This window comes from Dendropsophus ebraccatus, chromosome 14, assembly GCF_027789765.1.
Source record: "Dendropsophus ebraccatus isolate aDenEbr1 chromosome 14, aDenEbr1.pat, whole genome shotgun sequence".
Taxonomy (NCBI): domain Eukaryota; kingdom Metazoa; phylum Chordata; class Amphibia; order Anura; family Hylidae; genus Dendropsophus; species Dendropsophus ebraccatus.
In genome coordinates this window covers 21019244-21035892 of record NC_091467.1, presented here as the reverse complement: position 1 = coordinate 21035892, position 16649 = coordinate 21019244, and the positions used below count along the sequence as shown (strand labels likewise).

Sequence of the window (16649 nt, the reverse complement as noted above, 5' to 3'; positions counted from 1 at the left end):
TACTGTGTGTGAACATAGCCTTAAAGGAGAAGTCCGGCCAAAATTAATTTTTGATATGTTGTTACTTATGAAAAGTTATACAAATTTCTAATGTACATTAATTATGGGAAATGCACATATACTGCTATTTCCCTTAATTTAGTAGATCAGGAAGTGTTAGAAATATCTCTGAAGAAGTGACGTCACGACCCAGGGTGTAATTCCTATGGAGTGTCCAGCAGGGGGCGCTCTCTATATAGAAGTCTATGGGACTTTATTGTTTCTATGGGTTTCTATGTAATGTAATGTAATGTAATGTAGTGTACAGTGCTTTATTGAATGAATACATCTATGGAATACTTTGGGGAGCAAGTGTCCTTGCTCCCCAAAGTATTGCATAAATGTATTCATTCAATACATTCAATACACAGTAAGCCCGCCGATCCGCCACATTTCCGCCGATCCGCCACACGCTGATCCGCCGCATTCCCGCCGATCCGGACCATATACATTGAACTACAGCTCCCATCATCTGCTTCTAGTATGAACAGGTGATGGGAGCTGTAGTTGGGTAAGGGATATCACATGCCGCCGGGCGCAGGGGGGAGCCGCTCAGTACACAGGAGCGCTCCCCCCTCCTCCTCCTCCTTCCGTGATAACTTCCGCCTATAGCACTGCTGACTCCCTGCCTGGCCGCCGCTCTCCGCTCACATATACCGGCTCCCGGCATCAGCGCGGACACCAGGATGCATCGGGAGCCGGTATGTATGGAGGGGAGAGCGGAGAGCGGCGGCCAGGCAGGGAGTCAGCAGTGCTATAGGGGGAAGGTTCCCTGAAGGAGGAGGAGGAGGGGGGAGCCCTCCTGTGTACTGAGCGGCTCCCCCCTGCGCCCGGCGGCATGTCATATCCATTACCCAGCTACAGCTCCCATCACCTGTTCATACTAGAAGCAGATGATGGGAGCTGTAGTTCAATGTATATGGTCCGGATCGGCGGGAATGCGGCGGATCAGCGTGTGGCGGATCGGCGGGAATGCGGCGGATCGGCGGGCTTACTGTGTATTGAATGTATTGAAGGAATACATTTATGCAATACTTTGGGAAGCAAGGACACTTGCTCCCCAAAGTATTCCATAGATGTATTCATTCAATAAAGCACTGTACACTACATTACATTACATTACATTACATAGAAACCCATAGAAACAATAAAGTCCCATAGACTTCTATATAGAGAGCGCCCCCTGCTGGACACTCCATAGGAATTACACCCTGGGTCGTGACGTCACTTCTTCAGAGATATTTCTAACACTTCCTGATCTACTAAATTAAGGGAAATAGCCCTATATGTGCATTTCCCATAATTAATGTACATTAGAAATTTGTATAACTTTTCATAAGTAACAACATATCAAAAATTAATTTTGGCCGGACTTCTCCTTTAAAGCAGTTTGGCTGCACTTTGTAAATATACCCTTGTGCTTTTTTTTTTTCCTCTAAGGAAAACATCTGCGTTAATTTTGACGTAACATGAGCCAAGCCAAAATTTGGTGCAATATATAACCCCATTATATGTGCCTGAAGGCCTTTTCACATTGATTAAAACGTTTCTTTATTGCTAGATCTGTTTTGCTGTTTAGCACAATCCAAAAATCCTTTTCAGGGCAGATGAACCCTTAATAGCGCAGTAACAGCCTATGCAGCATCAAGAAAATGATGCATCACTGCATTATGAATTATTTGGTGGCGTGAAAAAGATGGTCGGGCCGGGGGGGGGGGGGGGGACATATGAAAGGGGTCTTGAACTGTATAGGTCCACAAGGCTGTCCAGTTGCAGACAAAACTACGGACATGACCATGAGGCCTGAGGCTGGATTCACACGGTATTTGCTGCATTTTAGCCAAAACAGACAAAGATAAGGTGCAAATCTTTCCATTATAGTTTTTCAGTGTGCATCACATTCTAGTCAGTCATAATACTCAGTGAGTCACATGCTTTGTAATAGAATTACGTGTAACTAAGTTAAGGGATCGTTGAGGTACACTGCAACTTTTGTTACGTCACACAGATCGTGCTGCCAAAGATTTCAATATTACACTGAATGTATTGTATGTAAGCGCATGGGGTCACGTTGCAACCCACAAATGGGCAGAATTTGACAAGAAATGGATCAGAGAGATTTCTTGTGACTACTTATAGCCACTTTTGGGTTGCAATGCAACCACATTCACTTAAAAGGGGAACTATCAGCAGGTTAGACGACTCTCTCGCTCCATTGATAAACGATGGAGAAAGCGGGCTGGATGACGCAGCAGTGCTCCTAAGGGTTCTCCGGAGCGGAGTTTACCCCCTACTAACAGCACAAGACCAGTGCCGAGGAGGAAGGTCAGACACAGATTTGTCTAACCTGCTGATAGTTCCCCTATAAGGTGTAATTTACATCCTAAACTGCTGACACTGTTAGATAGCTGTTACGATAGAGGGACACGGTATGCTTCCAGAACGTAATGCTTTTGCTCTCTGGTACAAAGGGGTTTTTCCAAACTTCTGATATGCAGCAAGCTGGAATGCCTCTTCTTTCCCCCTGCTGGATTGACACCTGGAAGCGGAGTCCCAAGCAGGTTCAGGTACTGGGGAAGGGGGTTAGGAGGTGTTACAGCTTGCTGCACTTCAGGAGCTCATGAAAGCCTTTTTTCTATATTCTGGAAGCACAGAATGATACATGAAAGGTACCATGTGTCTCCTTGCTCTGAGGGCCCTATTCCACAAAGTGATTTTTCGACGATAAATGATCTAAAAAGACCGCTATGGCGAACGACCTGAAATCGTCCACCCAAATGATTGTTCTTGTGATCATACTGACGTCGCTACCAGGAACAACATCTTATTACACTGATTTGCAAATAATCAACTATAAAAATAGCTCCAAATTCTATCAATCGACCAACGATTATCTTTCAATTACAAACGATCTAACGATTTTTTGAATGATAATCGGAATAGGGCCCTAACAACTGTCAGCAGTTTGGAATGTGAATTGCAGCTGATAGATTTTCTTTAACATTAGCTGCCATGTCGTATGATTCTTCAGAGCAACACAACAATCTTCATCTGTGCTACTCATGTCGCAGCCAGAGTTGCTGCATAGTCCTAGCCACAATGTATGAGTTGACCATGTGCAACTGAATATCACAACTAACAGCTAAAGGCAAAGAGCCAACCACAATTACCTTTAGTAATGCATTTCTAAGCACTGACCACTAGGGGGAGATGACTTTCTTCAATCTTCAGAATGGAGCCTGTTGCTTTCCAGAATAAAAATAAAATACACTTTTTTCATATAGTAAATCAGAATTTCTATCTATCTATCTCAAATACATCTATATGATATACCATACATGCCTAAGGTAGGAATACATTTCAAAGCCCCAAAAAGTTAGGCCGCAAGGAACACGGAGGTGGAATACCTGTAATGGAGTCCAACCCCTGCCCGGGCAGCATCTGTAATGAGATGCTGGGAGCGGGGGAACTGTATGAATATGCGCCGTACTGTAATGACAGTGCTACGCGGTTGCTTTATTACAGCAGGGTGCATATGCATACAGTTCTCCCGCTATTACACAGATGCTGCCTGGGACTCCATTACAGGCATTCCATGTTACGTGTGGAACACAGAACGTGTGAATGCGGCCTTAGAGGGAGAGAGTGTGTCATTAATAGAACAAGTTTGAGTGACATATTTATGTAAAAAGTTTATCACTATACACAGCATATCACTGTATTTGATTTTGAGGCATTATGTATTTTGGGCCGCTTCCAGTGTCTGCCTCCCCCATTGGTCTTGACCAATAGATGTCTCTATATTTAGGTAAAGAAAGATATCCATTAAGGTTGGTGGGTAGGAAGAAGCTTTAAAGAACAATGTGATGACTTGTGGATTAGGAAGCATGACAGGGATGACAGAGTTCCCTAGCAGAACGATCTTCACTGATCACCAGCAACTAGTAGTCATCCGCCCCTTGTGACTACGTTTGCAGCATATGATGTTGTAGTCACCAGAAGGGTTGCTATACATAATTCATGGGGATATGTGTGACATCTCTTGCCTAAACCCTGGACAGACACCAACACAGAAGTAAAGAAGAAGTGAAACAGAACAAGTGAAAAATATACTGGAATAACTAGGGCCGGGGTGGGGAGGAGAATGCCAATAGGGAAGATGGCGGATGTGGTCGCTTTTTCCATGGTTCTATGCCATGCTCTGTCGTTCTGTGTTTTCTCCTACATGTAGTGGGTAAGATGGAGGAATAGGCACATAGAAGGTGAGTGCCACCCTTGGATGTGAGATCTCAATAATCAAACAGTTAAAGACAAGCTATGATAAAGACAAGTCACTGCCTATTCTGTTATGGAGCAAATCAATCACATATTCCCAGTGTGCCACATGTAAAAATGCCTGCAACCATCTGCAGCTGTCTCCTGCTCCTCCCTTCAGTCAGACAGCAGCTCTATCCCTTTTCGGAATACTTAAGTCATGCTTCAGATGTCAGTCTCCGCAGCTGCTGTTTTGCTTTTTGGTAGAGTGCCCATGATGAGACGGTCAGCCAACATGCTCAGCACTCCATTCCTTCTGCATGTGACACCCCTGGGAAGAGCCAGCATGGGGATTATTATTACCGCTCTAACTCTGAAGATGCCTCCGGTACTATCTGTAACCCCCAAAACTGAATCATTCTTAGTCTGTCCGTGTAAGTTTGGGTTGTGACATCTTTAATAGGAGGTTCAGATCGGGCAAGCAAATCATTGCCGTGTGGGAATCAATGGGGCATAGTTACTAATCCTGGCATACATCATGAATACTCCCACACTGCCCCCTGACTAGTCGGGTTGGTCATGTGCCTAGAATGCCGAGTGCAGTTAACTATGAGGACAGATCAAACTTTAATGTGTAATAAATAAAATTTAACACAGTGTAAGCAAATAATATAGACTTCTGCACCAATCTGTTTACTAGCAACAAGAGTTTGGCACAAGCAGGCAGATTACCAGGCTGTCCACTGACGGACATGAAATCTGGGTCTGGATTTACTTTCCTGTAATGCACTCACAGTTTGCCATCTAGTGGCCACCAGCGTGACTTTCATGACCGCTCTGAGAGAAGGCAGATGACATTAGTCCAGAAGCAATCCTTTATTTACTTTTTGCAAACGTTTAAGCCCAGACATACTTTTTACAAGCAATTTCTCCTGAATTTAGATATGCTGAACTTTAGTTCATCTCAGGTCAAAGGCAGCTTGTAGATACTCCCTGGGCACGATACCGATCATTCCATCCAGCTCTCCGACCCACCAACCGTAAGCATTGTACTCCTGAAAGAAAACATACCAGTTAGCAAAGTACAGTGGTGTCTTGGATTAAGAGTTCCGGGATGTGCTTGTAATCCAAATCACTCTCAAACCAAAGCAAATTTTCCCATAAGAAATCACTGATATGCAGACAATTGGCTCCACACCCCAAAAATAATGATTTTTATTCTAAATAACATGTAAAACAGATGAAACAAACAATGAGAAACAGCTGAATATGTCATATTATAAGTTACTATATATTATACTCCACATGCTGATTGCTATACTGTACAGTAAGTAAATAACCCTGAAAAAACAGCAGCAGTTTGTAGATACAGGATTGAACTGCAGATCCCCATAATGCAATAGTGTAGTACAACAGGCTACAATAGAGAAGCAGGGCTGCTGTCAGAGGTCTGTGTGGTCACATGACAGCAATGGGGAAGGGGTGTGTGTTCAGCATGGACCAATCAGAAAGTGAGAATCACACAGCTGTGCAGGAGGACAGAGTCAGGAACTTTTCTATACAGCAGTGTGTATAGCCGAGTGTAAGTGCAGGCACATTATAACAGCAGTGTGAATGGCTGAATGTAAGTTCAGGCACATTATAGCAGGAATGGAGAGGATGGGAAACACAAGGGCTGACAGAGACTGCAGGGAGCATGAAGGAATGAGCAGGGCAGATGTGGGCACAGTATAGCAGCACTCTCTGTCCCGGAAGAGAGGGGTTACAGCTATGGAGAGATTACCCCCACAGTCCTGTCCCCTGATGTAAGCCCCAGCCTGAAGTGGATCTGCCATGATTTGGAAGGTGAGGGAGACCTCCTTGGCCAGAGTACAGGGCTGTAGCCCCCGCTATGCAGACCATTCCCCTCCCCCAATCCCCATCCCACCCAGTACAGGGAGCTCTTACACCAAAGCAATGCTCTTAAACCAAGTTACAATTTTGAAAAATTGTGAGTTCTTCTTGCAAAACGCTCTTAATCCAAGTTACCACTGTATATGCACAATGGTAAAATGAGGCAGTCACCGCTCCTAGAGGACGTTCACCTATTAAACATATGTTTACGCCACATCTGTGACCTGTGTCTTTGTAACAGAGAAAGAATGAAGAGTGTACATGGAGCCTATGGGACTGAAGGAATCATATAGAATGGAGCCTAAGGGACGGATGAAAGTTCAAGTGGGAGCGCGCATGGAATCTGCTGGAAGTTATCCTCAAGGATTCCATTGTGTGAACGTATCCTAACAGTGGAAAACATAGTAGCCCAAGGAAGATATCAAAGCGCTAAAGTCTGCGAGCGAGCTGCGGAATCCGCAACGGATTTTGTGTCGGGATTCCGTAGTGTGCACGTACTCATACACCTGCCCATTTTTCCTGCTTCAAACACATCAACTTCAAGAACTGCCTGGTCACTAGCTGCCTAATATATCCCATCTCTTGACAGGCCCCATTGTCACTAGACAATCAATGTTATCCACTTCACCTGTCAGTGGTTTTCATTTTGTATCGTATTGGTGTATGCTGAGCCAAAGTCTTGGCTGGAGCGCAGGATTTATCGGAGTACGTGATCATCTATTTAATCGCATCTTGACTGTGAGAAGGAAGTGATACTCAGAGACTTTGTGAAGTTTAATTATGATGAAGAAACTGAAAGGGAAATCTAAATGTGTGCAGAACGTCGGTGGAAGACGGCAAAAGGTTAAGGGCTGAGACGATTAACATTTCTCAAGACAGCAGCCCAGCACACCCAGAGGCCCTGAAGAGCACAGACATGTTACTAGGTAGATTGGAGATGATCGTTACAGATAACTGAATCATACATATAACTGCACTTTAAACGAGTGAGCAACTGCTGAGGGATACAATGAGTCAGCCACCTCTACTAAGAAACCGTACCTATGTGCGGCACAGTAATAACCACAGAGGGACCAGGATAATAAACAATATAAGGGAGGTGGTCTGGCTGTTATATTTATCTGTATATAGTCTACTTTCGCAGGCATGTGTCTAAATTAATCATTCTACACTCATGTATTTGTTTAAGGGTCCATTTACACAGAAAGATTATCTGCCAAAGATTTGAAGCCAAAGCCAGAAATGGATTTGAAAAGAGGAGAAATCTCAGGCTTTCCTATATGACCTGATCTCTGTTTATAGTCTGTTTCTGTCTTTGGCTTCAAATCGTTGGCAGATAATCTGTCAGATAATCTTTCTGTGTAAATGGACCCTTATGCTAGAAAATGAACCAGCCCTTTTGTGGTCAGTAAGGGAGAAATATAGAAAAGTCACACATAGTAAATCAGCTTTGCAAGATGCTCCTAGTTGTAAATGATGCCTACAAGCGGTGTCAGCATAGTAATTGGGGTACAATTTTAAATCTATATTTTTTTTAATCTTCAAATATTTGCAACTTTTTTCTACATAGATGATAAATCCCACCCTCTGTGTAAACATTCCATGTCCACATTTTAAGCCTAGATTATAAGCCAAAGTTCTATGTCAACATTCTATACAGACATTCTAAAATTCTAAACTTAAATTCCGTCAACATTCTAAGACTATACTCTTTTTCAACATTCTAAGCCTACATTCTATGTCAGCAATATATGCCTAAATTCTATGCCAGCATTCTAAGCCTAAATTCTATGCCAATATTCTAAGCCTAATGTTCTATGTCAACATTCTAAGCCTACATTCCATGCAAACATTCTATGCCAATATATGCCAAAATTCTATGCCAGTATTCTAAATCCCAAGTCAACATTCTAAGCTTAAACTGTATGTCAACATTCTAAGCCTACATTCTGTCAATGTTCTATGTCAACATTCTATGTAAACATTCAAAGCTTACATTCTGTCAACATTCTATGACATTCTTTCAACACTCTACAACAACCTTCTATGACAATATTCTATGTCAACAATCCATGCCAACATTTTGAGATAAAATTTCTTGCCAACTTTCTAAATTTTATAGTAAAATTCTAAACCTAAATTGTATATCAACAATCTTTGCAAAAATTTTACGACACTACAAGCTTACATTCTGTCAACATTCTATAACAATGTTCTGTCAATATTCTGTCAACATTCCATGACAACATTCTAAGCCAACATTCTATGTAAAAAATCTAAGCCTACATTTCATACCAACATTCTACTTCAACATTCCATGACAACATTCTAAGATTAAATTTCATGTCAACATCCTAAGCCTAAAATCCATGTCAATATTTTAAGCCTACACTTTATACTAGGGATGGTCCAAACGCTCGGCATCAGATTCCCGCTGTCTGCCCGCACCGTGGAGCGGGTGGATACAGCGGGAGGACCGCCTGGAAAACTGGGATACAGCCTATGGCTATGGCTGTATCCCAGTTTTCCAGGCGGTCCTCCTGCTGGATCCGCCCGCTGCACGGAGCGGGCAGACAGCGGGAATCATTACCAAGAGTTCGGGTTCGTACGAACCCGAACCGAACTCGGTTTGGACCATCCCTACTTAATACCAACATTCTATGTCAACAATCTATACCCGCATTCTATGTCAACATTTTATGGCAATATTCTATGCCTACATTCTATGCAAACTTTTTATGCCAACATTGAAAATTAGTACTCTTGTACTCTCTGCGAACAGTAGAGAAATTTGGGGGTGGGGCCTAGAAAGTGCCAGCCCCCTGCTCCTACAAGGGTAATAGATGCTGGAGGGGGATGCCTAATTGGGGAATACATACTGGAGAGGAATGTCTACATGGGAAAACATATTGAAGAGGGTTGCCTACATGGGTAATACATAATGGAGGGGGATGCGTACATGGGGAATAGTACATACTGGGGGAATTACCTACATGGGGGGATGGTGCTGGAGGGGATTCCTAAAATCTTGGGGCTAACTTCTATATGGTAGCACAGAGCGACCTAAATGCTACTATATAAAGACAGAGGGACATAACTACTGTATTGTGGAACAGAGAGGCCTAACTACTATATGGATACACAGAGGAGTCTTATCTATCACTGTATATAGATGAACAGAGAAAACCTAACTGCTATATATCCCCCCCTGCTTAATTGACACCAGGAAGCAGGTTTAGGTATAGGAATGAAGGGTTGTTTTTTTTTTTTACAAATGAGTGCCCATAACGTGTACATACATATAACATACAAATATGCACAATACATACACAGATATATAGAAATGCACATTACATATATGCTTAGATAATACACTCAACACCAGCCTCACATACATACTTCATGTACATGCTGATTTACCTCTTACACAAGAAAATTACAGGTACAGCTCACATGCTGTTAGATCTGCAGCTCCCAGAGCTGTTTCAAGGAGTGTGGCTGTGCAGGCTGCAACTGCTCTCCCTCCCCTCCTCCTGTGTCCCAACTGCCAGCAGCAGCACATAGAGCAGATGGGGGCCCCCTCAGAAAAGGAGGTGGGGGGATCCCAGGGAAGAGGAAAGTGGCTGTGCTGATTCTGAAGATGAAACCCCAAGTTGCTATATAGAGGCAGTGAGTAACTGCGTGGCAGACATGTGCAGCAATGCTGGGGGATTATATGTCATCATGAAGCTGCTAAATAGGGGGGGGGCATCCTGCTCAGGGGCCCACCAGGGGGAAGGGCCCACCTGTATTTAGTTACTTGGTCTTTGACTTTAACTATGACAATCAGGCCACATTTTATTAGTAATCAATGCAGAAATCCGAGTACCGTATTTTCTGGCATATAAGACGACCCCTGACTTTTAAGAAGATTTTTAGGGGTTTGCCTAATACGCCAGAAAATGTTAACCCCTGCCTAACTGCAGCAGGGTTTACTAACTGGAAATGAAGTTGAAAAAAACAACAAAAATATCAACTCACCTGTGACCCGTTACCGGCATCTGCGCGTCCCCATCACGTTGCCGGCGCAGGCAGTGTGATGCACGCTGTCTGTGCCGGAGATCCCCAAAGCTCTCCCGGCAGCCGAGCGTCTCATCGGGGAAGCTCGGAGCTGCTCAGCTGCCGGGAGAGCTTCGGGAGAATAACAGAGGCTTCGGGGAGTTCCGGCACGGCTGCCGGGAACAGGTCAAAGGTGAGTTGAATCGTTTGTTGTTGTTTTTTTACAGGGGTCGCCGTATATGGTTGGGATGCGCCCGTTTTCGAGCTCCCCCCAACTTCTGAGAAGAATTTTCTGTGTTAAAAAGTAGTCTTATACGCCAGAAAATACGGTAATTCCAAAGACCATTCACTTTTACTTGCAATTCTTAAACAGAATAGCACAGCATGTAAAAGCACCAGTGACCGTGGTGAGCCACTGATAGTCAGCGCAGGCCGTTCCTATGGGGCCTTGATGTCACAGGAACTGGGAGATAAAAGAGACCAGCAGGGGGGCACGGAGCTGTAGCACTGAGACTGCGGGAGACAGGAATGGGTGAGTATAATATGTTTTTACCTTCTTTTTTTTGCCTGGACCACCCATTACACTGAAGTGTAACACAATAAGATATCTCTAGAAGTGGCTATGTAGTGTTACTAGTTTATACACCCCTCGCAAAAGCCTGTACTCTCAGTAAAAGTCGTAATGTAGTATGTATGTCTTGTATCTAGGTATTGCACAGCTGTAGTACTGAAGGGGTTATTGTTTTTGTGATTTGTGCACCAATTAGAGCTCTTTTCTTTTCTCCACCTATCTCTTTCTTCTATTGCACTCTCTTCTCACCTACTCACAGCAGGTATAACATACCCTGTAGGAAGTTGTCAAATGGGGAGAGGAAGTTTAGTCTCACACTTAGTCAGTCTTAGTCTGGATCCTATACAGAGAGGACAAAAGCCAGAACAATCCCTACAGCAGTCAAGTTGGGCCCTGGCTTATGCCAGGTCCCCTGTTAGAGGACGAGTCCAGTGTAGTCTAGTCTGGAGTGTGATAGTGGACAGACACACATGGGAAGCACAGACGCTCTTTTCTTGAAAGCAGCACTTCTACTCACTATGCAGTGCTAAACACTTACAGAGTGGACAAAGTCAGAGATCATCCCAGCCCACGCCTAGAGGTCTAGAGGTGCAGGACAGTGTCCTGAAGCAAGAGGAACTGATCCGGATACAGCAATGTTGCTAGAAGCCTACGTATTCTATCTCGCAGCGCAGGTGTAACCAGGAAACCTTGGTGACTCTGCTCAACCAAGGTAACAAGGTCTGGGGCTTGTGTCACCCTTATAGGACGGGTCGCTCGACACTGGGGGGGGGCAATAGGTGGTGCAAAGACAAAGAATCAAAACACAGGCACAAGTATTCTCTCTATTCTCAAGTATTCTACTTCTCCTATCTCTAAAAGTCCCAGCAGAGCACATTACTACTTGGCTTGGGACTCTCGTGACAGCCTCCTCTCTACTCCTCTAAACTTACTCTACTTGTCAGCACGCAACCAAGTCAGCACGGATATACTACCTCTCCAGCTCTAAGCACAAGTCTTGTCAGTCAAGTCCAAAGTATATTGTCAAGTCACAAGTCTACTGTATACCATTGTATTAAGTATTCCTAAAGTAAAGACGAGTTTATTTATGGTAACAGGACTCAGTGATTATTACTTAAACACTGACACAGTAATTGCCCCTTCCTTGGGTCATCTCCCCTTTCTGTGGGTGGCGGTACCGATAGTCCTGGTGGGTTACAACTCCACTCTGGACCACCATAAGTACCCAAGGGATCCTCTCACAGCCTGGCAGGTCACCGACCACAGGGGAAAGGGTATAGCCAGCCCCCTTAAAATAAAAGCAGGTGTACCTCCATACCTGTGTGCCCACCTGGCACTGGCATCACAACGGTATACCATCCGGCTGAGCTATACACGACCAACCACCACAGTAGTGGTGTCACGCAGTACCAGCTGGCAAGTGACTGGTCCAGCCTCACAGCAGTGCACCACTACTACAAGCAGCCAGAATTATACCATTAAACGCCATGTCTACGCAGGGTAATTGGATCTCCATAACAGAAAAACATAATATAAAGATAAATTAAAGACTATATTAAAACTGAATTGTGGACCAAAAAAAACAAACAAACAAACAGAAAAAAGATAAAGATTCACTTTAATATTGTCATTAATATTCCTTAAAGTGATGTCACTAACTGACAATGGTAGAAGCCATTTCTATCACAGTATAAAACGCCATAGAAAACTGTGTCTGCTGCCCTCGGAAATATGTAACAGATGTGCTAAAATGGAGGCAGGTTTCCTAAGACGGGTTGGATTTGGCTGCAAGGACAAGACTATGTCAAACATTAAGTACGCCCTGGGCAGGCTGATGGCTTCATTATGCTGGCGCTGACAGTCTGTGGTGGTAAGCTGATTATACAAGTGAATAGGGACCTGAAAATATCTTCTTCTGGCAGGGGAAGGTGCCCCTTGCAAAGCTTAAGGCAGGAATATCCAAACACCCCCTTTAGTCTGCTATGTCAGCTCCCAGTTTCCCGCCTGCCGGCACCAGGACAGGAAGGCGTCATAAAAACCAGTCCCACTGCCTGAGCCACTCAGGGCCTCGGAATCGCACACAATCAAAAGATACGTACTAATTAAATCCGGCACACAACCATCCGCACCAAACATTTCTCTCACTGCAGCGTGCCAAAAAGAATTAAAAGAACATTAAACTCCCAGCAATAACATCTAAACTCCCGTTCTCTCTGCCAAATTACACCGCTCTGGATTATACAGATGTTTGTTAATTATGCTAATTTTTATTAAACTATTAAAAGAGTGTGCTGGCACAGCCAGTCTCGAATGTGCTGTGCTCAGGTTCCTAACTCCTCACGCTCGCCCAAGCGCGGAGCCTTACCCCTCATCCCAAAAGGGTAACCGGCAGAGGGCATCGTCGTTCGGGATGGGGGCACTCCTAAAAAAGAAAAAAAAAATGCCTGAAGCGTTATCTTATGAGATAGGAAAATAGAGGGCTGAAAGAATTATCGAGTAGTAATAGCCGTGCTTGGGTACCAGGCTGCCTGATATGCGCCCAGATGCAAGACGGACGTAAATCTGTCTGTAGCACCAGATCATTGAGAGCTTGATGTATGTCCTGGGTGTCTAATCAATCTCCGTTATTGGTTTATGATTGCTTATTGCCAGTATTAGTGCCTGTCTGTCATACATTATTGTTTGGAAATGAATAAATTACAATATGCAGCCTCTGTCTGTTCTCCCGCCATGTGATGACAGTGATCCATCTCTCCCCGAGCATCCTTATAATGCAGGCAAGAAGTGAGGTGTTCTCATGTCAGTGACAGGGAATTATAGCTTTGTCGTACAGGCACACTGCTGGATGAAGAGAATCTCACAATCCAGCTGCTGTCAACTGGCACAAATACGTGCCACGGCCAAGCCGATATTAACTATGCATGGAAGCTAAAATCCTATGGGGATGCTGAGCTCTGCATGTCTATGGCTAACTACTCTGTGTGGCCTACGAAATGCAAATACAACGAATGAAAAGATTCTGCCATATAGTGCAACTGAGCAGCTCGTAATAATAATAATAAAAAAAAAAGCTCAAAACCTGAAACATTTGTCCACAAATGTCACTTAACTAGTTAGATGCTGCTATAAGGACTTCCGAAATAGGGGCCCTAACTACTCCAGGAGGTCACGCGCATATGTCAAATGGAAATGCATTGTATAAATCATTCCTGATATCCCATCAACTGCCGATGTAATATCGTTATAGGTGAATAATACAGTATAGGAATATGCTAGGCGTAAGATGAGATAGGGGGGTAAGGAAAGCGGCTAAATGCAACCTTCATCTAGCTCTGACCCTAACCTGCTGCTAATACGATAGGCCTATGAAATGCAGGCATTAATACCGACTCCATAAAGTGCGCGCTGCTCTGACCGCACTCACTCCCTCAGGCACCGCAGCACAATTTGGAAACAATGTGAAGGAAACGTTTAATCTGCTCAACCCATCTGTGCTGCGCATTTCTCCAGCTCTCCCTGAGAGAGAGGCGCCTCCAATCTCCACATTGCCTTTAATATTCTCCTAAATCACATCAGCCGCACGCTGGAAGGGCTATTGCTGGCGTATCACAGGTTCATGTAAAGTGCACAGGGAGGGGGGGACAGGGAGACGCGGATAATTTCTATTTATTAGAGAAATATCCAAGTCTCGTCTTCTTGGCCCTTCCGCAGAACTGCTGCCGAGCGCGCACAGCTCCTGATTAAGCTTTCTCGTTACCAGATGGGTGGAAGTGAAGGGTGTCGTAATTTGTATTTTTTGTTAATTAGCTTTGCTGTGTGATCTGCTGCTACGGGGGATAGATACTGTGCTGCCTTCCATCTCACGGCACCGGCTGGGGCATTGACAGGAGGCTTCTTCTACTCTTTGCCACCCTCGACAAGGTGACTTTGTACGGTCTGACCGGACCACCACCCCTTCCCATTTTTTTTTTTTTTTTGAAGGGGCTGAATTCCTCTATCTGGGAATAATTTAATCCTAATATGAGAGGGTGACAGATAGAAGCCGCCAGCCGAGGCTGCAGCCTGTTGGCGTGTTACCTCATCTGCACACGTGTATCTATGGTAACAGCTTCTAGCTTCATTTCCTGCATCCCCTAGAGGGGTGTCACAGTCAGATCCACCTGCTTCTCACCCTCCCCGCTCCGGGGTCATGTTAAGGTCGGCACAATAAATGAATGTGAGTACTAATGATCTGTTTACTGGCTGTTTATGTTCTGTGTGTCAGGGGCACTCCAGAGCTCATTATGCTCGCAATTAGACTGCGCCACTGCTAGATATTTAACTCTTTTTTTCTTTTAAATTAGCATTTTAATAACATTCTCTGAGCGCTGAAACAAACTGGTCATTTTTCAAAGGGAAAGTTTGAGCTTTAGTTGAAACTTTTCATAAGTGAGATATCTGTTCCCAGACAGGGTAATGCATGCCTGGAAGAGGGTGAACCCCGCTCGGGCAAATAACGGGGTCCACGATCTTTATAGATTAAGATGACTGCATCTACAATCATTAGGAAAGATGGTACTGACTTGACTTAAAGGGACCCCCCCCCCCAGTGTGTGGCCGCACTTGTTCCCATAGGCTGGGATCACACTGCGTTTTTGCAATCCGTTTAATGTATACGTTTTATGCAAAAAACTGATGCAATTGTGTGTCATCCGTTTGGATCCGTTTTTACATTATAAAAAAAAAGACGAATGGAAACGGATGCATTTTTTTAACAGACACAAAAGTAGTGTTGACTACATTTTTCTGTCCGTTAAAAGTAACAAATTAAACGGACTGCAAAGACGCAGTGTGAACTCAGCCTTATAATAAATGATATGTCCAGACTCAGTTCAAATATCTTATATATATGGACTAACAGGGATGTAAACCTCAAATGTCTCTTCTCTCTATTTCCTGTGCAGTTCAGTACTTACCACTGGTTGCCATTTCGGACTGGGAAGAACTTGAACAGAAATGTTCCTGATCAAAGAGTGTTTGTTTTTTTCTTTAGTTTTTTAAAAACTTCTGTTTGGCTGTGAATCTATAGCACTAGACCAGCCCTTATCCAGACCAGACTTCCTGTGACATATCAACAGTAGAGATGATTGAGCAGAGGAAAATCTTAGGTTCTATAGAACTCAAACCTTGCCGAAGCTTCCGCATTTGATTCCCGATGCCTTCCCGGTCCATGGGGAAGGAGGAGACAGCCCGGGTACCGCCTGGAATTCTGGGATACAGCCTATTACCTAGGGCAGAAGGTTCAGCAAGGTTCGAGTTCTATAGGACCTAAGATTTTCCTCTCTTCGATCAGCTCTAATCAACAGTTCTTCCATATATTATGTATATATTTGCCATCTTCCGTAGACAACAACTTTTTAATGTGATAGACTAGGGTATAGGTTTCATTATATAATGTACACAAAATATAATAAAAAGTGCAAAGGCATTTAGAGTTAAGAGGTGCGACCAGAAATGTTTGAGTAGGATAAATAATGAAGAGGACGCGTTTCGGCCTATGGTCTTCATCAGCCAAAATGCATCCTTATCTGTACCTGCTTGATGTCACACTTAATAAACAAGCAATAATGAATTTGATGAGTGTCCGGACACTTCTTTACAGTTCATTGGGAGCCATTCCTACCACGAGCACCCCCACCTTACAGAGTGCCATCTCACTCCAACACTATAAATAATAAAAACTTTCTTCATGCTTTATAGCAGGAATGGGGAACCTTCCGCCCTGCAGCTGTTGTAGAACTACAATTCCTATCATATTTGGACAGCCAAAGCTTTAGCTTTGGCTGTCCAGGCATGGTGGGAATTGTAGTTTTGC

At 43.9% G+C, this 16649-nt stretch overlaps 1 protein-coding gene across 1 annotated transcript in view; it reads right to left on the bottom strand.

Annotated features, from left to right (window-relative positions):
• Positions 1-5159: 5159 nt before the first annotated feature.
• Positions 5160-16649, bottom strand: part of SKAP1 (src kinase associated phosphoprotein 1) — a 265174-nt gene continuing 253684 nt past the window's right edge. The window contains exon 13 of the mRNA XM_069951830.1: positions 5160-5348. Within this exon, the coding sequence (XP_069807931.1) occupies positions 5253-5348 (96 nt within the window). The 3' untranslated portion in view covers positions 5160-5252. The remainder of the gene's footprint in view (positions 5349-16649) is intronic.